This window comes from Jaculus jaculus, chromosome 5, assembly GCF_020740685.1.
Source record: "Jaculus jaculus isolate mJacJac1 chromosome 5, mJacJac1.mat.Y.cur, whole genome shotgun sequence".
Lineage (NCBI taxonomy): Eukaryota > Metazoa > Chordata > Mammalia > Rodentia > Dipodidae > Jaculus > Jaculus jaculus.
In genome coordinates this window covers 52371943-52399822 of record NC_059106.1, presented here as the reverse complement: position 1 = coordinate 52399822, position 27880 = coordinate 52371943, and the positions used below count along the sequence as shown (strand labels likewise).

Here is a 27880-nt window from a genome sequence, read left to right as displayed (position 1 = left end):
CAACGTTGGCATGTGTGCTGCCTAGGAAAAGTCTTTCTTAAGCTGTTTTTTATTTAATTATTTTTAATTTTCTTTGTTTTATTTTTATTTATTTATTTGAGAGCCACAGACAGAGAAAGAGGCAGATAGAGAATTGGTACACCAGGGCCTCCAGACACTGCAAACGAACTCCAGATGCATGTGCCCCCTTGTGCATCTGGCTAACGTGGGACCTGGGGAATCGAGCCTTGAACCGAGGTCCTGTGGCTTCACAGGCAAGTGCTTAACCACTAAGCCATCTCTCCAGCCCTGTTTTTTATTTTTTAATTATAATTATTTTTTTTTAAGTTTGGGCCTTGGGCAAATTAGAAGGAACAGATTGTAAACAGAGCCCTCTGCTGGCCATCATTAGCTCCAGCACCCACCACTTTGCTCCCAAGCTGTCTGTTCCAGGGGTGGGAGAGGCCAGCAAGGACGCTCCCCAGCCATGATTTCACCAGCATTACCCACCCACATATGCACCCGAGTGAACAGGTCTGCTTGCGGTTCTTATCTCTCTGGTGGCGGGCTCTCAGCCAATAGGCAGATCAAAAGATGGAATGTGTTCACTTGACCATTTTTTTTTTTAATCAAGGTCCAAGGGTGCACTTTTTAGACACGAAGGAGCCGTGGACTGGATTATCCATAGAGCCGAACGGCTCTGGCTTTGTGCTTTTTTTTTTAAAGGGTTCATCTCAAGTTTCTTTTTCTGGTTGAGCAGTTTTTTTTTTTTTTTCAACATTAATAACTAATGGAGAAGAGGAAGAGGCAGAGTAGAACCAGATGACAGCTGAACGCAGCCTCTCTTGTGGCCGGAAACTTCTGATTTGTGTCTCCTTTCATGTGATCGGCGAGTGGGTTAGATAGCAGGATCGCGTCCCATTTGGACAGAGGCAAAAATGGGATGCTTTTTTTTTCCTTTAAACCTAGCTGTTCTGTGTCCCTGGTGCACTTCCTTAAGACATTGGCTACGAGCTGTGGGACTTAACAGCAACTTATGTCTCAGGCTTGTATCCCCTTCTTCTCTTCCTTCCTTCATGTAGGGTTTTTTGTTGTTTTATTTTGCTTTGTTTTGTTTGTCGAGGTAGAGTCTCACTCTAGCCCAGGCTGACCTGGAGCTCGGTCTGTAGTTCTAGGCTGGCCTCAAACTCACAGTGATCCTCCTACCATGCCTGTGTGCTGGGATTAAAGGCTGGCATATACCACCATGCCCGACCCCCTTCTTCAAAGTGTGGGCCTGCATGTAAAGTTGCCCTGTGGACTGAAGGAGGTGGTACAGGCCAACTTGACCTCAGTGACTGCCACTCTTTTTATTTTTTTTTCAATATATTTTATTTATTTATTTGAGAGAGCGAGAATGGGCACATCAGGGCCTCCAGCCTACAGACAAACTCCAAATGCATGTGCTACCTTGTACACCTGGCTTACGTGGGTCCTGGAAAATCGAACTAGGATCCTTTGGCTTTGCAGGCAAACACCTTAACCACTAAACCATCTCTCCAGCACCCCCCCTCCCTTTTTGACTGCCACCACCACCATCATCACCATCATTATTTTATCTAGGAAGGAGGTTTTGCTATGTGGCCCAGGCTGGTCTTAAACTCATGGAGTTGAGTGATCCTCCTTCCTTGACCTCATGAGTAGCTGTACTGTTAACAGTCCTCTGTTAAATCTTGTTCACAGGCCTCACCTATGCTGATGAGTGTTCTACTTCTGTTTTTTATCTTTTATTTATTTGAGAGAGAGAAATTGTCAGGGAGAGAGAGAGAGGCAGATAGAGAATGGGAACATAAGGGCCACCAGCCGCTGCAAACAAACTCTAGATGCATGTGCCCCCGTGTGCATCTGGCTTATGTGGGTCCTGGGGAATTGAACCTCAGTCCTTTGGCTTTGCAGGCAAGCGCCTTAACCACTAAGCCATCTCTCCAGCCCTGGCTGTTCTACTTCAGGGTTAGACCCTCAGACCCTTCCTCCTTATTATCAAGGAACGTGAAGCCTCCTAGCTACTCTCATCTCTTTTACTTCCCAGTTAGTTTCTCTTCCAGCCCTAACGCTCTTTATTCCCTTTCCCTACTCTCTCAGTGAACCCCCCCCCCCCGAAGTACCTTTGCTCCCTAACCAGTGGCCACACACGTTTGTGGCAGTGAAAAACTTAGTGGAGCCCTGAGCCTGTGCTCTGGAGAAATGGCTGGCGCTGTCCTGGCCAGTGTTGTCAATTATTCCAAGTCACTGGGAATGAAGTTTAACCCCCGGCAGCCTGGATTGGCTGACACTGTACGTGTTGCCTGAACAAGAATTCAAGTGAGCTGTTTGGAATGAAGACACCAGCCTCTGGGGTAGCCTCTGCTCACTGCCTTGAAGGTTGCAGAGCCACTGCCCCACAGCCCAGACTGAACTCTAGCTGTTTGGTCCCGTCCTTTCAGTAAATCTCTCTGTAAGCTCATGGTCCTTGAGACTTGTGAGTGTCACATGGCAGCGGCATGGGGTGAGCTGCAGAAAGATTGCTTGAATAATTGACTAGGTAAGAGAGATACCCTGGCATCGTCTTGGATCTCTAGTGTGACCTGAGGTGTAGGACTGTCCAGTCCCATGGATTCAAGTATAGATTAAGTACCCGCTGCAGCTGTGAGACACTAGGGCCATCTAGGGGCCCATCAGGGCCTTTGTGGGCCCAGAGTTAGTACAGGAAAGGTGAGAATGGATAGGAAAAACAGATGATCACCAGAAGGGTTGTTAGAACTGCCACCATAGCTGCAGCCAGGGTCCTGTTGGTAACATGGGAAAGTTGGAGTCTAGGCTGTGTCTGAAGGAAGAGAATCAGCTTGAATAAAAAAATACCTGTTCCCTGTAACATTTGGGACATAATCATAGCAAGATATTTTTCACTTTGTGTCTGAAATTTAAAGGAAATTTAGGTGGGAGGGATGGCTGTGCAGGGACAGGATTGGCAGGTGGTGTCCTAGTGTACCGTGGGGCAGCTGCTTAGGCATCTGTCTGTGGGCACACTGCGTAGTCTACTTCTCATTCCCCATGTCAATAATAGCACCCTCATTCCAGGGCAGATGATCTTTGATCAAAAGGAACAGGACTGGTGCAAACAGAATTTAAATACATGACTCAACTTGAAGGTTTATCCTAGGTCTGATGTGGTGGCTCATGCCTTTAATCCCAGCACTCAAGATATAGAAGGATTTCCATGAGTTCAAGGCCAGTCAGGGACTACAGAGTGAGTCCCAGGTCAGCCTGGGCTAGAATGAGACCCTAACCTCGATAAACTAAAAATGAAAAGCAAATAGAAGTTTATCCTTGAAGCAGAAATTGTACCTGCACGGGTGGAGAACCAGTCACCCATGTCCCATCGCAGATGCTTGTCACAGCAGGACAAATCATTGCCCTTCGTGAGTTCCCTGTTTTCTCTGTTGCTGCCACCGTGGGGTTCAGTTTAAATAATGTGTTCTTCTGAAGTTGGTCAGGAGCTGGCTGTGGCTTTTCAGAAGTCAAGCTCAGCTTTTCATAGATGGTTTGTCTCTGGTGTGGTTCACCCACCATGTTTGACAAGTTCATTAGCAGAGTAGAAGCCAGAGCCCAGGTCTTTCAGATCTTAGTCTTTCTACCACTGCTGTGGTTCCTCCCAAGTCATGTATTGAAAAGCTACGGCTAATCTAAGCATAATGGCACATGCTACTCTTGGTTGGTTGACTGGTTGATTGGAGAGTGGGCACGAGTCAGGCATGGGCTGGAGGTACATGCCTGTCCTTGGGGGCTGATCCATGCACAAGAGACGAGTATCTCACCAGGCTACAAAAGGGCTCCTGTGCCCCTGTGTGCCAAAAGGTGCTGTTCACGATGAGTCATGGTGTGCCCTAAGGACAGCAGGGTGCTTGTCCCTGGTGGTGAGGGCCTTTGGGAGAGTCTCGTGCTGCTGTCAGTCCCTCTCCTGGCAGTCTTCGTCACATGATCACCCTTTTCCACAAGGAGAAGTTGCTGGTGCATCTGTAGCCCCGTGCCTGGTAAACTATATGGAAAGGGCCCCTATAGCACAGGCCATGAAACAAGAAAGCCAGGACATGGAATTACAGCGTGGAAGTGACTCAAGCTCAACGGAATCCTTTCCTGGAATATTTTGGTGGAACCTGATGCTGGAGTTGGGATAGGGCAGCCTCCGCCTGCTTTCTCACTGGGCCCTGATGGAGATCTGCAGCACCCCAGGTTCATTCTGACCCGCCCTGACTAGGGGCTGCCCTCTGCCTGCTGCCCACGTAAGTGGAGCCCCCAGAGGTGAACCAGCTGGGCTTTGCTTTGGAGAGCTGGCGCATAGCTACCTCCAAGCAGCTATGAGCAGCCTGGTAATGCTTGGCCAGGGGCCTGGAAAGTGCTGGAAACTCCACCCAGTATGGAAGCCAGTGGGAGTTCTCCTGCACGGCTGGGTTATTCTTCAAGTTCTTTGCATTCCTGTGTATTTGAAATGCTTGCCTTTTTCTCGGGATCCGAGCTTGTACTTTGCCCATGAGAGACCAGTACCCGGCACACACGTCCTTACATTCACTAGACCACCCTGGCGACCAGGTAATTAAAGCTGTACACGGGTTTGGAAGGAGGACAGCCTTGGAAAGCACGCTCCGCTGTAACTCGAGACCAGGTTTCTTTATAGAAGGACACAGTGCTGTCGGGCACATTTGGACCTGAGGAACAGAGCAGGCCCAGAATGTTGGCAAGGCACCAAGAGCCAGATGTTAAACCCTCACCACAAGATGGCTGAACCCTGACTCCGAGATGCTAATTTTAACCACATCTCTACCTGTTCCTTCTCTCTACCAGGTCCCTAGTCTGTGTGAGGATCTCCTGTCTTCTGTTGACCAGCCACTGAAAATTGCCAGAGACAAAGTGGTGGGGAAGGATTACCTTTTGTGTGACTACAACAGAGACGGTGACTCTTACAGGTGAGCTCACACCTAGAAGTGTCCACTGTGGCAGCCCCAGGGCCTTTGGACTTTGACAGGCCAGTGTCTCACACACTTGTCTTTTATACGACTTTCTGTCCTCCTCTTTCCCCTCCTCGGGTCACTCATCCAGTCCACCAGCAGGCGTTTGTAGGCTGCACTGGCTAGAGCTTCATGCATCTTACAGTCCAGTGGGAGAGGGAGAACGGCTTTGTCCATTGTGGTGTGCATGCGGTGAGGGTCCAGGGGAGGATGTCTGATGAGTGCTCCTAGATGTGCTCCCTTGCGCTGTCACCATGCTGAGTGCTGCCAGCTGCCCAGTGGACACTTGTCCCTAGCTTCAGCCGCTGATGGCCCGTGATGTGACCCCCAGTGCCGGCACAGAGCTGGGTCATGAGAGCTGGGGTTGGCTCCAGGAGCACCTCCTGAAAGAAATGAACCAGGCTTCTAGGAGCGTCAGGAAGTTATCCCAAGAGCAGGAATCCCGGAGTAGTCCAGGACGATGGATGGCCATGTTCTGTTTGTTAGAGGCCATTGAGACTGGGCCTAGTCCCGAGGCTCAGTCCACTGCCTCTGCTGGAGAGGATGCTGGCTGCCCGAGAAGCAGAGACTGAGAGTGACTTGGAGTCGGGCAGTGTAGGCTCCAAACCAGCATTACTTCCTTTAGCACCAGGACCTTTACCAGTTCCTCGTTACTTCTGGTCTGTACAATAGGGATAAAAGTAGTTACTGGTTCCACAGAATATGCCCTAGCATCTCTCTATAGTATGGCGTGTTCCAGGACTGTTCTAGAGCTGGAAGATAGATCATGTGCACACACATGGATGGCACAGGTTGTGGAAGTGCTGCTGAAGAAAACGGCAAAGGGAGGGAGAGGCAGGTGCTCAGTCAGGGAAGGCTGGCTGGGAAGCGTGTTTCAGGATCACAAGTTGAGTTGTGCACAGGTTGGGAAGAGGCTTCCCAGCCGCCAAAGCCCTGGGTGGAGACAAGCTCACTGGCGTTCAGGAGGCAGGACAGGCAGCACGTGGTCCTTGAGGGCTGGGCTGAGGCTTCCAGGGGAGAATAAAGGAGGTAACACTCAAAGTGCAGAACAGCACAGAGCTCCCCCAGTGTTCAAAAGGCTTAATAAAATACTAGCCTTCTAAAAAATTATTTATTTTATTTAGTTATTTATTTTATTTTTTTGAGGTGCGGTCTCACTCTAGCTGGATGAGCTGGAATTCACCCTTAGTCTCAGGGTAGCTTCGAACTTATGGCGATCCTCCTACCTCTGCCTCCCAGGCGGTGGGATTTGTTTTTGTTTTTATTTTTTTGAAAATGCATGACAAAGTCTTTACTTTTAAATGATTACCAGTACACCAAGTAACATATAACAAGTTCTTGAGTCCTACTATCTAGCAATTTTCAGTAAGATAGATTAGCAGCAGCCCAAACAAGTATATTTACTGCTCTAACCTTTAGCTGGAATAGATTACTTTAAGGCTGGCGGCTGCTTCATACAAGTTACAATTGACTATTTACTACTTTTTCATAGATAAAGCCCCTGACCTTTAAGAAAGTGTGAGGGAAAATTTAATCCCTTTCTTTCTTCAAATAATTGATTTTTTTTTCCCTACTAGACTAAGAAAGAAAAAGTCAACAGTGATACATGTTTTGCCTAAGCAAAAACACACAGGGAAACAGACAACATATACTCATTAAATTTCTAAGACATACTAGATGAATCCTTTGGATAAGTACTAAGTCTGTACAAAGGGTGGAGGGATGTACTACAGTGGAGAACAATAATGCATGCCTTTCATAAGGACTCCAGCTTTGCAAGGTTCCTTGAGGGCGTCTTCAGTGCTAGCCCGTGGAATAGGCACTTCTTCCCTCTTTTATCCATTTATGTGGTAGTTTTCATGGATTTCTGGCTGGATGTTGCACACAAAGGCCAGGAGGTTATCCAGAACTTCATTCCTGTTCCACTGGAAGTAGGTCTGGAGGATGGTCATCTCCTGGGTCTCCTTCTCCACCTCAGGGCGGCAGCTGCCATGGAACCCCAGCGCCTCAGCTTCCTTGGCCTTGAACTCTTTTTCCCTCTGCAGTTGTTACTGTTCAATCTCAGCCTGGGCTGCTGCTTTGGGCTGCTTCAGCCTTCGAGTCTTTGCTTGTGAGCCTCGGACACCTTGGCCGCCCGCTTCTCGGCCTGCAGCAGCTGCTGGATGCCCTGTGATGGACTCGCCATGGCTGCAGGGACTCCCAGGCCCCAGCCAACCGCCTTGGATTTTTTTTTTTTTAAGTACTAGCTTTTTGAGAGGCTAGAGAACTGTTTAAGGGTTGGGTCCCATTTCTAATTCTGATGGAAGATAGGTAGACTGTTATAGGCTAGCAGCTGGGGTAGAAATGAGCAGATGAGCTAAGATAAATACTGCTGGTGTACGTGTGGGTAGTGTGGAAGGGCTTGGCAGCTGGGATGCGGAGAATCACGGTCAGTGGAGGGCACGACTCTGGGACCCTTGAGCTCGAAGCGCCCATTAGATGGAAGTAGAGGTGCCAGGTAGGTACTGTGTACAAGCTGGTGTTCCTGGCGAGAGCTGAACTGGGTGCTGACCTGCGGGGCCCAGCGCAGCGTTGGGGAGTGCCCCGGGGGTGGACAAGTCCCAGCAATGCGTCCAGGGCCAGCTTTCCTTGGGAGGCCTCCCAGGAGGCGGGTGAGCCAGAGTCCACTGGAAGTAGTCAAGTCTCTGACGAGCCAGGGGGCACATACCCACAGTGACTGTCCTTTCCAGGCCTGGGTCTCAGACAAAGCCTCCTGGGAGAGGTGTCCTCAAGTCAGTTTTGTTCAGTTAGCACTGTTCCTTCTTTTTATTTCTAACCTGCAAGCTCTGGGTAGCATAGCTACCCTGCTGGAGCCTGTGGAAAGATGAGGTTGTGTCCCTGGCTGTGCCCAGGCCTGCCTCCCCTGGGAACTGAGCTCTTCCAGGGTGCTCTGCAGACCCCACATGTGCTCCTTGGGCTCCAGCGGGCTCTGGAGACAGAGCTTTGCAGAACAGCAGGGGTGTTGAGGCACAGAGCTTGTCTTTCCTCTTGCCCTTTCTGGATCTGAAACTTCAAGGTCTTCTGAGTTTCTGCACACATTTCCATCCTGTGTTTGATGGTTTGCTTAAATGAGATCCTTATGGTGTGACTGCTGCCAGCAGCCCCGCTTGAAACCTGTTAGCTGAAACAAAAAGCCTTCTGGGGAAATGAAAGGCCTGACTTTTGAAATCTAAGCGTTCCTGTCCATCTGTCTTTTCTCAAATGGCCTCCATTTAAGCTCTTAAATGTGTTCTGAGTGCCCCTTCCACTAAGAATATTCTGGGTAATGTTATGATTTTTCCCCCAGCTACAATTACTCCGGCTCCAGGCCTAACAGCTTGAAATGCTGTCGTCTGTGAGCAGGAGAAATGGGAGTTACAGGCTTCTTGAAGAGTCCAGGTCCCTAGTCTGCAAGGGGATGGACTCTTGGTCCCATGCGGTTGCCATTAAATGAGAGCCATTGGGATGCGCCTTCGAGGACTACAAGGAGGCCACAGCGAGCGCCTCAGAGTCGCAGAAGAGCGCGGGGGGGGGGGGGGGGGGGGTGTCCAGGTCACACTCGATGTCTTGCCCACTGCCTGCCAGTAGAGGAACCAAACCTTAGTTAATTAGCTTCTTTTTGGATGTAAGGTCTCACTCTAGTCCAGGCTGACCTAGAACTCACTCTGTAGTTCCAGACTAGCTTTGAACTCACAGTGATCCACCCACCTCAGCCTTGGGAATGCTGGAATTAAAGGCATGCTCGGCCACACCTGGCTTCCAAATCTCATTTATAAGTAAGTGGCGGTGGCTCACGTTTATAATCTCAGCCCTTAGAAGGCTGTGGTAAGAGAATTGCCCTGAGTTCAAGGCCAGCCTGGGCTATATAGTGAGTCCCAGGTCAGTTTGAGCTAGAGTGAAACTCTGCTTTAAGGAAAAAACAAAACAAACACAAAAACAGGGGCTGGATAGATGGCTTAGCAGTTAAGGTGTTTGCCTGCAAAGCCAGTGGATCCTGGTTCGATTCTCTAAGACCCACGTAAGCCAGATGCACAAGGGGGCAAGGGGGAACGAGGGCACATGTATCTGGAGTTTGTTTGCAGCAGCTGGAGGCCCTGGTGGCCCATTTTTTCTTTGTCTCTCTCTCTCTCCCCCCCTCCCTCTTTCTTCCTCTCAAATAAATAAATAATAAAATATTTTTTTAAAAAACAGGCTGGAGGGATGGCTTAGTGGTTAAGGCGTTTGCCTGCAAAGCCAAAGGACTCGGGTTCTATTCCTCAGGGAGCACGTGTATGGAATTCATTTGCAGTGACTGGAGGCCCTGGCACATGTTCTACCCCCCCCCACCTCCCCCCTTTCTCTGTCAAATTAATAAATGAAAATTTAAAAAGCTGGGCATGGTGGTACACACCTTTTTTTAAAATCATTTTTATTTATTTATTTGAGAGCGACAGAGTGTCAGAGAGAGATATTGAGAATGAATGGGCGCGCCAGGGCCTCCAGCCAGTGCAAACAAATTCCAGATGCGTGGGCCCCCTTGTGCATCTGGCTAACGTGGGTCCTGGGGAATCGAGCCTCAAACCAGGGTCCTTAGGCTTCACAGGCAAGCACTTAACCGCTAAGCCATCTCTCCAGCCCAGTACACACCTTTTATCCCAGCACTCGGAAGGCAGAGGTGGGATCACCATGAGTTTAAGTCACCCTGAGAATACAGAGTAAATTCTAGGTCAGCCTGGGCTAGAGTGAGACCTTACCTTGAAAAACAAAAACAAAAAAAGGAAGGAAGGAAGAGAAAGGGGGGGGAGGGGAGGAGAAGGGGAAGGAAAGGAAACAAATCACCCAGGTGTAATGATGTATACCTTTAATCCCAGCACTCAGGTGGCAGAGGTAGGAAGATCATCATGAGTTCAAGGACACCATGAGACTACATAGTAAATCCCAGGTCAGCCTGGGCTAGAGCAAGACCCTACCTCAAAAAGAAAAAAAGAAAAATCAGAGGCTGGAGAGATGGCTCAGCAGTTAAGGCACTTGCCTACAGAGCCTAACGACCCAAGTTCAGTTCCCCAGGACCCATGTAAAGCCAGATGCACAAAGTGGCCCATGCATCTGGATGGAGTTCATTTGTAGCAGCTGGAGGTTCTGGTGTGCCTATTCTCTCTCTTCTGTCTCTGCTTACAAATAAATAAATATTAACCCCCGCCAAAACTCACACAAATAAGTGGCGGCCCTCTGCATCCTTGTGTAAGATCCTTGAGAAAGAAACGCATTTAGGGATTTTCTCCTCCCCCTCCTAGAAGGGCATCCTGGGCCCCTGGAAGTAGCAGCCTCAAGGTGTGTTCACCCAAGGCGAAGGCTTTCCCAGTACCATCTGTCTCCTCCTTCCCTTTGTTGTTTTCTCAATTTTTTTTTTTTTTTGTCCCTCAAATTTTAATTCTTTTCTCTGAACATCCAGTCCCATGACCTTCACCTATAAGAATTAATGAGGAGGTCTTTTCCTTATACCCTTCTCAGTTCCCCAGGTGACAAAATGCTTTCCTCATGTGGTAAGATAGATTTTACCAAATGTAGCGAGTCTTTGGACTGGTCCTTATTACTTCCTAGTCTTGGCATATGCACAGCCTTGCATGTGAGGAAAGTGACCCTCTGTCCCCCTGGGGAGCCAGGAACTCAGATTTTCTGGTGTGATCAGTTCCCCAGTAGGGCCAGGCCTCCTACCTGATTCTATGGCTGACCACTCTCTTCTTAGTACTGACTGCGGAAGAAGGTCTTAGGGCCGGAAGGTCAGGGCGGAGAGGGGCGTCTGCTGATTGCTTTGCTGGTGAACATAGAGCTGAGAAAGCGGGAAGGAAAGACCTGGCACTCATCAGACGCCGACTGCATGCCAGGCTGTGGGGCCCAGGTGCCCCACACCCTTCTCTTGATTCCTCACAGTGTGCTCCCTGAGTAGCAAACGGCAGCCTCACTTTTCTCAAGAGGCTCAGAGCTCAGGCACTGGCTGATTACCCAGCTGGGGCCATCTGGGGTGCATCCCCCAGGTGCCTGCCTCTGAGCCCTTGCTCTGCAAACCTTCAGAATGCCTCTTGGTGTCAGTCATCTGGGCTTGGGCTCATGCTCACAAGTCCTGTCTCTCTACAGTGAGTCATAAGACCTTCCTTGTTTCCCTCCGTCCAGGTCACCGTGGAGTAACAAATATGACCCTCCTTTGGAAGATGGGGCCATGCCGTCCGCTCGGCTGAGAAAGCTGGAGGTGGAGGCCAACAATGCCTTTGACCAGTACCGAGACCTGTGAGTTTCTCCCTTTGCACATCAGCGAGCATTGCTAAATCAAGCTGCCTGTCACAAACCTGACTGTGGAACTCTGTGTCACACTTTATAGTGCTAGCACAAATGCTGAGACGGCACGATTGTCTCACTTCCTCTCAAATGTCATAGCTATTCTAGTCCTTAGTTTTCAGATGAAGACATTAAGGCTCAGAAGATATTAAGGAGCTTGCCATGACAAATGGCAGAGCCAGTGCTCAAACCCAGATCTGTCTCCAGGGGGCTCTGGTTCCTACTGCAGCGCACACTCAGCCCTTTCCTGTGACACAGGGCCTTGCTCTGTAGCCCGGGCTGACCTTGAGTTGGTGATCTGAGTGTTGGGGTTACAGGCGTGCACCGCCAGCACACCTGGCTTTTCCACATACTCCTTTTGCAGTGGAGTTCGGGGCCCACACTGACTGCTCAGTGCCGACACAGAGCAAGTGGAGGTCTCGCTCAAGGAGACATGGGAGTCCCTCTCCAAACGAATGTCTTGTGCATCCTGAGTAGATGGAGCACTGGCCCTGCAGTGACATGTAGTAGTCCCCAAACCAGCCTCATCTGGATCCTGGGCGGGTGGGCCAGCGGCCCCTGCCCTGTGAAGATACGCCAGTGTGTTCATTCAGGTCTCTTCCTGCTCAGAGTCTTCTGCCACCACACACCTTAGCCTTCAGTCACTTCATTAACTGCACTGGAATGGGAAGGCAGGAGAAGACAGGGTTTCAATCAGTAGGCTCTTGTAGATTTTTACTTACTTATTTATTTGTTTATTTGCATGGGGAGAGGGGTTGCCAGGATCTCTTGCTGCTATAGACTGATGCTCTTCCATGGACACATGGGTAGCCAGGAAATTAAACCCAGGCTGGAGACTTTGCTAGCAAACACCTTTAACCACTGAGCCATCTCCCCAGAGCCAATCAACGAGTCAAATCTCATTTTAAATTGAGTATGATACTGAAAATATAGCTAAACATTTAGCTGTGCCACAGTAATTCCACCATCTGGGACAGGGCAACAAGTCGCTGTGCAGGGCGAGGCGGTGACGTGCTCAGCTGGCGGCTGCAGTCGGCTCCTTGTGCTTTTCCATATGCACCCAGCCACCCCTTGAGTCCAGGCAGGTGGGGTCTGGCCCCTGTCTGTACTTGACTCCCCCTGGCTTCGGATGGAGATGGAGAAAGTGTGTGTCTGGATGGCTGGCCCTGTGGTCAGCAGAGAGGTCTTGGGCTCCTCTGTGCCCACTGAACTGTCTTCCGCCCACTGTAATTAGCTGTAACATGTTTGAGTGGGGAAAGGATCCTTCTCAGAAACACGCCCCCCCACAATGAAGCACATCAGCACAGTTGTCAGGAGGCCAGTGCTGAGTGGCCCTGGATAGTTCAGTGGCGCCCAGGTGCATGTCAGCAGCAGAGCTGTATTTTAGTACTTTGTGTGGCAAGATTTTATGTGATAATATGATCTTTGGGTGGGGTCACCCATCTCCCAGATGCAGACAGAAGCTGTGGGAGATCCAGTAACTCTCAAACAGGGCATAGAGGCTAGCTGGGATTCAAATCTTCCCTAAAATTTCCATAAATTATCACTTTTCATGGTTAAAATGGGTTTTAGTGCCTAAGGGTTCTCTGACCTCTCTGACTTTGCCCTTGTCAAAAGGAAGCTCTTTCCTACTGAAAACTCAACACATTGCTCTGTCACAGTTCACCTGTACCTTTTCACTATTCCTCCCTCCCCTATCCCCTCCCTCCCTCCCTCTCTCTCTCCATTTACTTCATTTGTTATCAAGCAAAGAAGGAGAGAGGATATATGTGGTTATGCCAGGGCCTCTAGCCACTGTAAAGGAACTCCAGACACCTTGTGCATCTGGCTTTACATGTGTACTACAGAATCGAACCTGGGCTGTCAGACTTTGCAAGCAAATACCTTTAACCGCTGAGCCATCTCCCTGGGCTACACTGCTGTTTATTTATTTATTTATTTTGTATGAAGGGGAGAGAATTGGTGCATCAAGGCCTCTAGCCACTGCAGTTGGACTCCACCTTGTGCATCACCTTGTATGCATCTGGCTTGCATGGGTTCTGGGGAGTTGAACCTGGGTTTTTAGGCTTGGCAGGCAGGTGCCTTAACCACTAAGCCATCTCTCCAGCCCCACATGCTGTATTTTACGTGCCATAAGAAGCAGCTGCAGAAAAGCCAGCTGTGGAGAGATGGCTTAGCGGTTAAGCGCTTGCCTGTGAAGCCTAAGGACCCCGGTTCGAGGCTCGGTTCCCCAGGTCCCACGTTAGCCAGATGCACAAGGGGGCGCACGCGTCTGGAGTTCGTTTGCAGTGGCTGGAGGCCCTGGCGCGCCCATTCTATCTCCCTCCATCTGTCTTTCTCTCTATGTCTGTCGCTCTCAAATAAATAAATAAATAAATAAACAAAAAAAAAAAAAAAGAAAAGAAAAGAAAAGCCAGCTGTGCAACAAGAATGCCCAGAAAGGGCAGCTTCGTGTCACAGCAGAGATGCTGATGGTCAAATAATAATGGTCATAATAGGCACCATCCAGGGTCAGCGGAGTGTGCCCACCAGCTTGTCCTTGTCGTTTGATCTTCACATTGAGCTTGTGAGAGATGGTCGTCCCCTTGGAGAAATGAGTTAACACAGTTGCAAACATGGTGTCACTCAACCAAGTTCACAAGCCAGTGCGTGGCGCAGCTGGGGTATAACACAATCCTCTCCCTGCTCCAGGGGCAAGCATGCGAGTGTCTGCCCTCCGGAGCCCCCACGGGAGAGGAGCCTTACACGTATGTGTGCGAGTTACGTGAACAAGTCAGCGCTGGTGGGGGCAGGAAAGGAGTGACCATGACCCTGAACACAGTGGCCCAGGAATGCCTTTTAGAAAGTGGCATGAGCACTCAGGACTGATATCTGAAGGGCCCAGCCAGGCAGAGGGGCTGGCACTGCCAGTGTCTCTGGGTTGCTGGCCCAGGCACGCACACACCCGGTTGCTGTGCAGTTGCAAGTACAGTCAGCTTTGACAGCTCCTCACAGACCATCTGCAAACACTCCAGCCCCCTGCCCTCAGCTCAGTGAGCTGGGATGGGAAGCTCCCCTGAAGTGTCTGCCAGGCCTGTGCACATGTGGAGAGCCAAGTTGTCTTGTGAGCTGTTCTGAGCCCAGGAGGCTGCCTGGCTCCCCGTGACCCTGGTCTCTCTGGAGCCTGCCTACATGTATATTTGGATGTAGTTGGGGTGGGAGGGTCTGAGTTGTTACAGAGTTTAACATGTACATTGTTACTTCCCAGCACAGTGACTTGCTGCCTTGGGCCAGACCTGGGAAGAGCCCAGTTTCCTACTGTCTGTCCATCTCCTAGCTCCCACCTGCAAGGATCATAGTGTGTGCCTGCTCAGGGGCTGGATTGGCTATTATTGGCTGTCATCAAGGGTTCTTCAAAACAATCCCTAAACCCTCCAGTAACTGTTGTGTGAATGCAAGTTCCCACAGACCCAGTGATGACATCAGTAAACAGCCAGAGCTGGAGTGTGGCTCTGAACCTTTGCACTGCCTCCTGGGAAGGCTTCCTGCCCTGGGAAAACCTGTCTCTGTGTTCCTTGGACATGGCTGCACTCTGCTGTGGATAGGAGCCTCCTGAGGGACCTGTAGGGGTGGCAGGACTACCCCTGCCCCAGCTGGAGATTGTACTGGGCTCTGAGGTTGCAGCATATCAGTGTGCCTCATGTAGCAAGGGAGGGAGGAGAGGACAAGGGAGCTCCTTCTTGCCCTTGCTGGTGTGGGCACAGCAACGCCAGTTTCTTTGTAAGAGGGAAAGTGCTGGGGGCTATCATGAGGGTCACACCCCCACTGTCATCGGAGGCTGAGGAGCTTCCTGAGATTGTGCGGTAGGAGCTTTTCCGCAGCTGACCATACAGGATGAGCCACCCTGTTTCTGGCTAAAAAGGAACAAATCTTTTTTACTTTTTGAACACTTTGGTATATTACTCATTTCCCCATTTTCATAGCACCTTGGGGGAATGGTTTGTGGGGTGTCAGTGGTCCTGGAGTCTGAGGTCTTTATCCCTGGGCCTTGTGTGTCTAGGAGGCCCTCACATGGCGCTGACCACTGAGTGGCTACACCGGGTGTTCCGTGTTGCTTCCCCTCCCTGTCATTGCCCCATGCCCACAGAAAGACTCATTTGTCACCCCAGGACTCTTGGACCTGCCTTTCCTTCACATGGGCAAATAGGCTTAGACAAGGTTCCTCAGGGAGGAGACATCCCAGCCAATGCTGGGACTGTCCCACAAGGAGCCAGGAAGGTGGCTTGGTTCCAGGCATGGTGAGAAATGCCTGAATCCTGAGGACGACCTGTCTTTTCCAGAAAGAAAAGGGATGGCTGGCCATTCAGCACCTCCAGAGCAGAATAGGCCTCATGTTGTGCCCGGGAAGGCAGGCTTGGTAAGCAAGGCCATCACCCCTAGAGCCTCTTCCACACTGGAGCTGGCCTTTGCCTGTAAGTTGGGTGTGTGAAGAGCCGACCCACATCCTGTTTTGGACCCATCTTTAGCTTCTGATGATGGTCCTCGGTATTTCAGAACTCACAGACCATGGTGAGTCACAGGGTTGAGGCTGTGCTCTGCTTGTGCTCAGGCCTTCACCCACCCATCACGTGACAGTCTGCCAGGCTCTGGCCACAGTCCTCTGTGAAGAGTGCTGGGTTGCTGGAGCCTTCAGGGAGCTTTGTGTTTGTGGGCTGAACATTTTATACTGGGAAGTGTAACATTGGACCTATTAACATAGATGTCTCTCTCGGTCTCTCTCTCTCTCTCTCTCTCTATCTATCTCTCCCTCTCTCTCTGTCTCTCTCTCTCTCTCTCTCTCTCACACACACATACATACATGAAGAGAGAGAAAGAGACAGACAGACATAGGGCAATGGAGCGGAGGTTGGTGCCTCGGCCTTGATTTTTGTAGGAATGTATGTCTCTTCTCACTGGCAATGTGTGCCTGTGTCCTCATTCACTTGCTATAACCCTGTAACCCTGTCCTTAGAGGAAGGTGGAAGGAGAGAGCAGAGAGTGCTATGCCTCCTCAGTCCGCACTACCCCTAACAGAGATGGGGGTGGGATACGCACACTGTCTCCCACAGGCAGGGTCTCTGCTGGGAGAAAAGCCTCGCCATGAGACTCAGAAAGACTAGATTCTATCTTCAGGCCCCAGCTTTGATCCCCAGGTCTGTAAGGGCTTTGACTTTGCAAGGAATTGGAGTTAATCACCCGCACATGGAGTCCGTCTGGTCGGAGTGACAGGCTGGGGCCAGAGTGGCTGCCACGCAGGCCCTCTGGCTTACAAATGCTGAGAGGATATGGTACGCACACACACAGTCAGTACACAGCGTTTCTCAATTAGGGATAAGGGGCCAGCGGTCCCCATAGTAGGCAGGGCCCAGTGATCTGAGCCATGTGTCCTGTGTCGCTCCCTTTGAAGTCCACTGGTTCCTGCCTCCTCCTGGCTGTCCTGCTGCACCTCCCCAAGACTCCCCCATTTACTGGCTCCCGTCTTTGCCCACCTGAGCAGAAAGCAAATTTGCCTTTCCTCTAGCGCGTGCCGAGCACCTCTCACCCTACCCAAACAGTCCCTGTTTTAGATGGAAAGAGTAAGTCTGTGGACATGCTTATGACATGAGGACATGAACAGATGACAAGCAGACCATGCTTGAGTCCATGACCGGCTGAGGGCACCACCTGCTCCAAGTCCTCTCACACTTCCTTGGTCGCTAGAATCCCGGCTGTTCATCTCACTCGCAAGCTCCAGAGTGGTTTCTTCTGACTGTCAGCTGGATCCATGTAGGGAGTGTCGCAGGAACCGAGGGGAGGAGTCGGGAGGGGAAGCACAGAGGGCAAACTTGTGGGCAGCTGGTTTGTGAATCAACTCTGTTCTTCCCCAGCAGAGCTAACACTGCTTTGTGGGCTCAAGCCTTGCCTTGCTCAAGGTCATGGTTCCTCATCTCTTGACTAGAGACCCCTCTTTCTGGGGAGGGACTGAGAAGTGGAATCTTGAATGCAGAGCAATAATTCACAGCTGCTCTCCAGCTGTGTTAGCCACAGGAGGATGCTGGGATCCCAAGGTCAGTCAGTCCTTGACCCTTCAGGTTCCAGAGAGGAGAGGAAGCCGGCGCTCTCCAGTTCTCATGTTGGGTCTTGTCTGGCTTCTCTCTGCCTGGGTTCTCCCCAGGACCGGATGTTCCACTGAGAAGAGGACTGGCACCACTCGCTTCCAAAGCTGATTGTTCCCATCTGCACGCGACATCGTGCCCTGTGCTGTGCAATCCCTGGCCCTTAGCTGGGAGCAGATAATACCTTCAACCATGCGGTTGCAATTTATTGGCCTTATAAGTTAATTTTAGTGGGTGTGCAATTGATTGAAATCAAAACTTAATGAAGGCCAGAGTTGGGGTGGAGGAGCGTGATGGAAGGGGCTTTATGTTCTTCCTGGTTTGGGGTCTGAGATGGTCTTCAAACGCTTTACTTAGCATTTGTAGTCAACCCTCCTCGTCCGAGAAGTTTTCAGACAAGGTTGGTGACCCTGCTGCAGTCCCAGGAGTGGCAGAGAGGCCCGTGAGCTCCCCCTGCCCCCAGCTATGTGCCCTCCTCTGGTTGCGAGGGTGGCAGTGCTTTCTTGATAGGGCAGCAGTTGCCCATGTGAGGCCTTCTCTGAGTTTAGGAGGGTGAGTATGAGGCTGCTGGCAGACAAGGTGGCAGGCTCTGTCGTACAGCTGCCATGCTTGCTAGGCTGTGCGTCCGTCAGGTCGTAGTACAACCACTACCCCACAGTGAGGCATCAAGTAAAAATGGAATTGTTAATTTTTGTAGCATTTGCCTCTTGGGGTGCTGTAAGGACCCAGGTGGGCATTGGTAGCTCCCGTTACGACTACCTGAGAGAACACTCATCTCTAGAGAACTCCCCGAACTAGTGCTGGGCTCTGCACAGGCAGCCAAGATGGAGTCACACCCAGCCTGGCCTGTGGCTTCCATCCAGGGGCTGAAGAGGCCATGTTCAAGACAACAGACAGGTGGGCAGATGCTTGTGTTGTCCCCTTAGTGCTGGAAGGACCCAAGGCAGGTCCTTGGGGAGCAAAGAGCAGAGAGACCAGACTGCAGATGGGGTGGATGAAGGTTTGCCCTGGCTGGTACCTGGGCATGTGAATTTCGTGCAGAAGCCCTGCTTCTCTTCTGGGATCTGAAGCACCAGTTCTCACTAAGAGAAAGGAGGAAGACCTAAGCACCCAGGTCCCGGCGACTCGGCCAGCAGGCATGTGTCCTCAGGCAGCTTTCCCCTTTGTTAGTCGAGCTCTGCCTCCACTCCAAGGTCTTGGCCCTGACTTCAGCTCCGTGCTGGGTCCTGTGGTCTCCTAGCGCATTGTTAGCTTTGGAGCTACACAGCTGTGAACCTGGCTGGACAGCCAGGACGGTGCTGCAATCTGTGGGGAATGCATGGGCAATGGTCCCAAGGCACTTCTAGGTGGTTGTGGTACATGAGACCAAAGCAGGAGGTGGACTGTGGGGAGAGGGTGCCTAGGTCTGTCACGTAGGCTCAGGGTGTGGTTCTGAAGGGTCGAGGGGGTCTGACATCGGAGGCTGGAGCAGAGAGGCCTGGGAAGGAAGGACCTGACTGGTTAGCTAAAGGCTTAGGCCCTTCCTTCCATCTGGCCAGCAAAGGGCTGTAGTTCAAGGCCTGATGCTTTTCCATCAGCAGTAATGCCAGTCCAAGGATCAGAACCTTATAGCTAGCTGGGGGAGAGAGCGGGGAGCAGAGAGTTGGCATGAGATAGAGAATGTGCAGGAAAGTCCCAGAGCTAGTAAGGCCAGCATAGCACATTAGCCCTCCCTGCCCTCCTTCAGGGTCTGTGCCCTTTTCCTTGCCCAGAGATCATGAAACAGGCCTGGGGTGCTATACATTTTTGCCCCAGGGGCTGCAGGAGGAGAAGGTAAAGATAGTCCCACTCTCAGCTTCCTGGCAGCAGAGTTAACAATTGGTATTCACATGTATTCCTTGTAGCTTCAGCCATGCATTGGGGGGTGGGGGTGAGGCTTCTGAAAACACCCTCCCTGCTGTGGGACTGGCTTGACTCATCCTCCTGTGCTGGAAGCAGTTCATGGGGAAGCCAGGACCGGTCAACCCTTGGCCTTTGTGTGGTAGAGAGAATGTGTTTCCTGGGACCCCTACTCTTAGATGAGACATCTACTGCAACTTCTGTGGTCCCTAGAGAAGGCTCTGGGCAGGCTGGCATGTGGCCCTGTTGCAGTCAGGTTCGCATTGCTGGCAGAAATCACCTGGCCAAGAGCAGCTTTTGGGGAAGGTTTACTTTGGCTTACAGACTCGAGGGGAAGCTCCATGATGGCAGGGATAAACAGTGGCATAAGCAGAGGGTGGACATCACCCCCTGGCCAACATAAGGTGTATAGTAGCAACAGGAGAGTGTGCCAAACACTGGCAAGGGGACACTGCCTATAATAACCATAAGCCTGCCCCCAACAATACACCACCTCCAGGTGGTATGAATTCCCAAATCTCCATCAGCTGGGGGAGCCTGGCATTCAGAACACCTATGTTTATGGGGGACACCTGAGTTGAAGCACCACGGATGTGCCTTCACCTGGCTGCCTTGGTGCGTCTTTTAGCATAAAGAAGGTTCATTGGGAACAGGAGTGTGGAAAAGCAGACTGTGAACGTGACCCCCTAATACCAGCATCGAAGACTGATCCCTGGTGAACTCTGGGCTCCTGTGACCATATGAAGCATAGCCACGCTCAGGTTCTGCAGTTCCATGTGCTAGTAAAACATCCCTGAGGCCGGTCCCAGCTCCCCTGTGGTCAGCTGCTTCGTCTTGCCAGCGTCCCAGCACTTCCGACTGAGCTGGCTCTTGGGCTACTCCATGGCAGTAACCAAGGACCGAGTCCTGCAAGGCTCCCTTCAGACAGGGGCTCCTTTCCAAAAGTCCTGATGTAGGACCACCAGGGTGCTCCTGCACTCCTCCGGTACGGTGCAGCTTCGTGTGTGCCTTTTGGCTTACATGCCATGTGCTGCCACCTTCTACCACTGGAATGTCTCACAAGGCCAGGCCACCCGTCAGTCACAAATACAAAATGCAGGCCTTGAGACCAGCCACTCCAGACATGTATCTCAGCTGTGTGATTCAGGCACATTCCCTGCCTTTCTGGCCGTCCATTTTCTTACCGGTGAGATCACGCATTCAAAGCCTTTGCACCCAGGTGGGTTCTCAGAAATGACAATTGAGGATGGTAGGGCTGTCCTTACTGTTGACTTGCCACCAGGTGGGCTCCACAGGATTTCTGCGTGGCATGCAGTGGGGAAGCAGCTACTGTGGCTGGTACTGAGTCTCGGTGCCTCATCAGAGCCCAGAGCGGACCAGCAGCCCCTCCAGCCACACTGGTCTTTCCAGGGTTACTTTGGTTACTTCCCTTCAAGTAAAGAGTAAATAAATAAATATATGCCTATAACAAGAAGCTATAAAGAGCTCCAGCCACAGTCCAGATGTGCACAGACTGGCATTAAAGTCGCATGTGCCTAAGCTGATTGGTATGTTTGCTCAGAGGATCATTTCTGCAGAATATCTGTCCCATGTCCATGGCGAAACCTGGGACACATTCTTTAAACTGGGGTGAAGACAGCTGTTCTCAGCACACAAACAAGGGCGATCAGATTTTAGCATCCTATCCAAAGCTGAGTGTCATTCTTCCTCCATTTTGTGTGGAACCAGAAAAAGAGATAGAGAATGATAATGGATGGATGGATGGATGGATGGATGGATGGATGGATGGATGCACCAGGGCCCTCACCCACTACAAACGAACTCCAGATGCATGCACCTCCTTGTGCATCTGTATTTACATGGGTACTGAGGAATTGAACCTGGGTATTTTGGCTTTGACAGCAAGTGTCCTAACTGCTAAGCCATCTCTCCAGCCCACCTTCCTCTTCAGGCTTCTGTACACATGGACTTAAATGGGGCTGGTAAAGTCACTAGTGGAAAGGTACCCTATTGCTCAGGTCTCAGGATTATGGGTCCCCTGCAGCCTTCTGGGCCTCAGCTGTATCCTGTACTCTCCTGTTGGCAGGGGATTTGCCTCCCTTCTCAGCAGTGGTTAACTTAGAGCCACTAGGCTCCAAAGGAACGCTGGGCTCACAGGCAGGAGGCAGCCAGCCTTAGGTGCCTTGTCAAGCAGTCTGGAGGTTTCCCTTTCCTGGGGTAGAGCCGAACTGTTCCCACCTGTGGGAAGCAGTGCCTTTTCATCCTAATAAGCTGTGAGGATGCTGAAAGAATCAAATGGTTATTGATAGCTGGTGGGAGTTTTACTGTATTTCCATAGGCTGGGGAGGAACACAGAAGTATTCTTTTGGTCCAGAACCTCAGCCACTGGTAGGATGGCTCTATCTCTGGATTTTCTTCTCCATACCATGGAGTCACTGCATTTGAGAAGCCATCTTCCCATTCCATTTGCAGTTGAGGCTGGCCAGGACTGGAGACTGGGTGGGTCATAATTACAGCTCAGATTCTGAAACAAGCTTCTACCCAAAGTCTCCACGTACACCTCAGCTTCAGACACTCCATAAACCTCTTGGAGCCAAAATCCTGTCTTGTTATTTTGTAAAGCAGGTCATTTTGAATGTGAAGTATTAGGTTTTCTTTGTCTTCATTCCCCTGAAGCCCTGTGGCTGCAGAACTATGGGCATAGGTGGTACGTGTGATTGTGACATCATTCAGCTGGAAGAGTGCTTTATGGGGAGAAACAGCCTGAAACTCAGAATTATTGACAGCTCCAGCTTTGAACTGATCCCAGTTCACGGCTCTTACAGGTGGTAGAGAATAAACTCAGCCAGGTGCGAGGTTGTGGTAGACTATTCTGCCAAATAGCCAAGCCCCTCTGAGACTCTCACTTTCCCTCCTGGCCCGATGGTGTGGTGATCGTCACTCTTCTCGAATGGCCGGAGTACAGCTCTGACCTCCAGTGACACCACTGCTCCTTGTCCTGGCCACATGATTCCTCCATAGGTCCGTTTGCCTTAACAAATGTTCATCTCTGCTGCCCATGACCCGAGAGTCACTAAGACTGCATGTGGAGCTGATGGACCTCAGTTCCTTGGTTGCACACCAGCAGAGAAGTGATTCCAGCCTTCTGCTCCTGGTTGCCCCTCAGTTGATCTGTCATTCCACTCTTTTTTTTCTGCTTTCTGAGGTAGGGTCTCACTCTATCCCAAGCTGACCTGGAATTCACTATGCAGTCTCATGGTGGCCTTGAACCCATGGTGATCCTCCTACCTCTGTCTCTCAAGTGCTGGTGTTACAGGTATGCGCCACCATGCCCGGCCCACTCACTCTTTTTTTTTTAATTTTTTTCTTTTAGTTCAGTTTATTTATTTGAGAGAGAATGGGTGTACCAGGGCCTCCAGGTGCTGCAACAAACTCCAGATGCTTGCACCACCTTGTGCATCTGGCTTACGTGGGTCCTTTGGCTTTACAGGCAAATGGCCTTAACTGCTAAGCCATCTCTCTAGCCCACATTCTATTCATTCTTGATGTTGCTTGGGGAACATTTTTTCTGAGACCCCGGCACTGCCTGATTCACCCTGTGTCCAGGGTGACATCTCCTTGGTCTTCCTGAGATTGTTCCTGTGTTGTCCTGATCTGAGGCGGTCATCACCATTGTGTCTGTGTTGATTTCTGCCTCATACTGCCCAGTTTTCCACGGAGGAGCCAAGCCTCAGCTCATCGGCTCCACCTCAGCAGGGAATGTCCTGAAGAGCCAGTGGCCCTGCCGCCAGAATGCTGTCTCCCCACCCCACCGCCCAGGTCCCTTCTCCTCCCACCCCAGAGCTGGGGTTTTCAGGTGTCAGGCAGGCGGGGGCAGAGCTGGAGGCAGTGCAGTGAGCTCCTCGGTGCCCTGTGGTGCTTGGTCACACTGATCTCTCACTCACATTGACGTGCAAGGCCTGAGGGCAGGTCTCTGGCCACGGCCGAGCCACCTCATTGAAAGAGCATGTTAACATTTAAACAATATTAATACTACTTGACTCATTAAATATACAAAGGCCAGTCAAAGTACTTCCATGTGTGTGCTGTTAGTTCTGGCGGCCGACTCCTCAGATGGCTTCATGTGGTTTTAGACAACATTTTAGCACATTCTTAAAATACCCACAAAAGCCTTTATGTAAAAACTCATAAATGTGAGCCACATAAAAAATATTTTTCCCCTTGTTTCATGTCATTATGATCAAAGTCCGGTAGGTAAGGATAAATTTTCAAGAACTTGTTGAAGTCCCTCTTTAATTAATGCTTCACGCGCAAAGTAAAGCCATAAACCATGTAATGGGGGGGGACTGCCTATGCACCCCACAGCCACCTTCCACCCAACTGTGTGAAGATCCGTCCTGACAGCACTTGCCAGTGAGCCGGTGCTTCTGGGTGTTTACAGAGTGCTTCTAATCACTCAGGCTCGCTCCTTTTGTATTGGAATGTCATGTTGAGGCTTGTGGCTACTCACATCCCTGGAGGTCCTTCTTGGTGCCTGGGATCAAGTCCGTTCTTGAATTGTTGTGGTGTTTGGGCCTTGCCTGAGGAGCCAGGCCCCGGCATGTCTGTCCCGTCCCAGCAGGGAGCACCCTGCTGCAGCAGCACAGCCAGTCAGATCACCAGTCCGTGAGGACCTTCCCGAACCAGGAAGACGGTCCCTGCTGGCACACACACGTGCAGATCGCGCAACTCCATGGCAGTGGGCTGGTGATTAGGTGTCTGGTGGGGGAAAAGAGCCAAACATAGCATGGTGCCTTGTACTATGCTTACAAGTTATATAAAAATAAGACATCTCAACAGAGACTGGAAGAAACTTGGAAAATTCAGAATTGTGAGATACGGCAATTTATGGTATTGTGGGCTAATGTCTGCATTTCATTTTTTACAATGTTCTTGCAATAAGTTTTTTTAATTTGGAAGGAAAAAACGGCCACAGGAGCTCCTGCTTGCTCCTTACCTCCTTCATCTCCAGCGTTCTGAAACTGATTCTGACGTGTGGGGCCCACTAGGGAAGCCGAGGATGCCCGAGAGGAGCTTCCCAGAGCAAGAGCCAGGCCCCGGCTCGAGCACTGAAGTGGAGACAGGCGCTCGCACCTCTCGAGCCATACACCCTGTTGTGTTCTTCTCTGGAAGAAAACAAAACACAAGGGAGAAGGGGACTCACCTTAAGCCACCGGTTGCTTGTGACGTGGGCACCAGGTGGTGTTGAGAAAGGCTGTCAAGGCTCAAGGGTTTCTGCTGGTCCCCGTGCAGAGCAGCCCGACCCTGCCTTTTCCGCTGCTCCAGGACACAGGAGAGCCGAGCCAGCCTCTGACAAGCCCACCACACCTCGAGGCTCCGAGCTGTGAGAGGTGGAAGGACGGAAGTGCCCCTGGGCCTCAGGCCTGAGCTCCAACGGAATCGAGCAGGCCAAGCAAAAAGGAAGCTTTGGCCAGCCTTGTCACTGGCATGAGAGCAGCCACAGCTTTTAGAGCTGTTTTTCCTATATTGCTGTGAGTTGCTCCTCCTCTGACTTCCTCAGCTAACCCACGGCCCAGAGGAGTCACTGGAGCACAGAGAGGGCAGAAAGAGTTAGGAGCCTGTGCTGTGAGTCACCTGATCAACACAAAGGCTGACCTGAGGTCACTGAGAGATGACTGGTCCGACATGCGCCTCACCTCACTGCCTGTGGGATGTGGGGCCTCGGGTCTCAGACCAGAGCTCTCTGCTCTGCTCTCCCTGTCCTGAGTGGGGGAGTGTGCAGAGATTCTGAACAAAAGAAGACTTAGGGGCTGGTGAGATGGCTCAGTCATTAGAGGTACTTGCTTGCAAAGCCTGACAGCCCAGGTTTGATTTCCCAATACCCACATAAAGATGCTCTAAGTGGCACATGCATCGAGTTCGTTTGCAGTATCAGGAGGCCCTGGTGCACCCATAGTCATTATGTCTGCCTCTTTCTGTTTCTCTCATGGAAGAAAGAAAGGAAAGAAGGGAGGGAGGAAGGATGGATGATGCTCCAGAGTGAGGTACAAATGTTTGTGCTGGCTGCATCAGGGATTCACCAACATGGCCCTGACCACTACTGTGCAAAGGCCCCTGCCTGCCTGTGCCCATGTGCTTTTCCTCACACGGTGCTGTGCACACATAGACTCTGCCTGTACGCTGTGACCACCACACAGCTCTGCCTCTGATGCTTTGACACTGAGCCAGCAGATACTCACTGCTGGTCACCGGGCAGGCCTGCCGTGCTGCATCCTGGCCAGTGGGAGACAGGGCTGAAAATTCAATTTGATGGCTTTTTCACTTTGGGGCATGCAATGAAAAAGTGAGGGCAGGGGCTGAAGAGATGGCTTGGTGGTTAAGGCATTTGCCTGCAAAGCCAAAGGATCCCGGTTTGATTCTCCAAGTCCCACATAAGCCAGGTGCACAAGGAGGCACATGCATCTGGAGTTTGTTTGCAGCTCCTGGAGGCCCTGGCACACCCATTCTCTCCCTATCTGCCTCTTTCTCTCAAATAAATTTTTTTTTTTTTTAAAGAAGGGAGTGCAGGAAGTGGTTCTATAGCAGAGGACTGGCCTCAGCCCTGAGGGAAGGTGAGGACACCCAAGCTGAGTGGAGCCCCTGGGTGATCTAGGGCCCGCAGGGGCTAGGAGGGAAAGGCAGAACAGCCGTGGCACCTGCATTGTGTGGTCGTGGGCCTTGTTCTTGTTGGGCGGGAGCGCTCTTTTGTCCGCTGTCTTTTACTTACACTCTGGTATCAAGTACCGACCTTTGAAAAACAAAAACCTTGTGAGTTTGAAATAGTTTCAGAGTGAGAATAAATTTGCAAAAGGGCTAAGGAGATGGCCCAGCAAGTAAGAGTGCTTGACACACAAGCGTGAGGGCCCGAGTTGGATTCTGCAGCATCTGTGTAAACAGTTGCCTGTGTCCATGCCTTCCTTTAACCCCTGAAAAAACTGGAGAATCTCTGGGGCTCTCTGATCAACCAAAAATGTCTGGGTGTGGTGGTGCACGCCTTTAGTCACAACACTCAGGAGGCAGAGGTAGGATGGCCATGAGTTCGAGGCTACCCTTAGACTACATAGTGAAAATTACCTCAAAAATTAAAAATATAAATAAAGCCAAAAATGGCAGCTCCAGCTTCATTGAGACTTTGCCTCAACAAATCACACAGGTGCAGTACAGGGTGATGCCAGTGGTCTCCTGGCCTCCACATGTGCACACATCTGCACTCGTATATGCTTACCACACATACTGCATGCCCCAAAAAAGTTTTTGCAAAAAACTAGTATAGTTGGCCCTCAGTGTCTACAAGGACCCCTGAGATGCTTAAGACCTTCATAGAAAATGGCAGAGTAGGGGCTGAGGAACTAGTGCAGCCATTAAAGGCACTTGCTTGCAAAAGTCTGCTGGCCCCAGTTCAATTCCCTAGTAGCCATGTAAAGTCAAATGCACAAAAATGGCATATGCATCTGGAATTTGTTGGCAGTGGCAATAGACCCTGGCCATGTTCTCCTCCCCCTTCTGTCTCCCTCTCCTCCCCCTCTCCCCCCCCCCCACACACACACGCACAAATAATTTTTCTTAGTAGAAGAGACCTACACATACCCTGTGTGCTATAAATCACTTAGATTGTTTATACCTTTTCTTGTTTTGAAGCAGGGTCTTGGTGGGGAACTCACTCTAACACTTGGCAGTCTGGCTTCCACCTTTCTACCTCCAGAGCTGGGATTATGGGCATGTGTCTCTGCACCCAACTAACTTACAGTCTTTGATGCAGTAAACGCTCTGTATGTGTTAGTTACAAGATATTGCTTAGGAAATAACAGGAAGAAAAAGGTCTATGTGTGTTCAATACACATGCATGTTTTTTTCTTTGAATATTTTCAATCCAATTGAACCCAAGAATGCAAAACCTCATTCTTTAAATACTAACATTTACTCTGTGTTTTTTTTTCATATAATAGCTTTATTGGAATACAACCCACAGGTGCATGTTAATTTAATGTACTTAATTTTAATATCAAAACCCAAAAAGATTCATCTGAGCATAATGGCACACACCTGTAATCCAGAAGGATCACAAGTTCAAGGACCACCTGGCCTGAGATACATAGTGAGGCCCTACCCCCGCCCCAAGAAAAATCAAGTTTCCCCAAACTAATGTCTCTTAGTCCTACAGGTTCGGTGTTGTCTGTATGGCCTGAGTTCACACAACTAGTCATGACACAGCTTGTCACAGGGCTGCTAGTGCCAGCCCACATCTGCCCTAAGCTCCCTCCCATGTACCTGCTGTCAGAGCTGAGGTAACACCCACATGGTGCCAGCCTCCTGGCCTATTCCCAGGGCTCAGAGAGGCCCTAGACTTTCTGGTAGGAAATGGGCTGGCCACGAAAAAGACATGATTCCCTGGCGTCATGGTTGTTCACCAGCAAGGATTGACAGACCACATCAGCCGGATTTAACGCTGTAGGTCTCTGCTCCACCTGCCTCCCTCCCCACGCTTTGGGACCCCAACCTGATGGCCTCTTCTCCTAAAAA

At 50.7% G+C, this 27880-nt stretch overlaps 1 protein-coding gene and 1 pseudogene across 2 annotated transcripts in view; one reads left to right on the top strand and one right to left on the bottom strand.

Annotated features, from left to right (window-relative positions):
* Positions 1-27880, top strand: part of Capzb (capping actin protein of muscle Z-line subunit beta) — a 132110-nt gene that overhangs the window by 89273 nt on the left and 14957 nt on the right. For both annotated transcript variants that reach the window (XM_004657579.3, XM_045150558.1), the window contains exons 3-4: positions 4837-4958; positions 11169-11282. In XM_004657579.3, coding sequence (XP_004657636.1) covers positions 4837-4958; positions 11169-11282 — 236 coding nt within the window. The remainder of the gene's footprint in view (positions 1-4836; positions 4959-11168; positions 11283-27880) is intronic.
* On the bottom strand, positions 6836-7185 carry LOC101606861 (annotated as a pseudogene).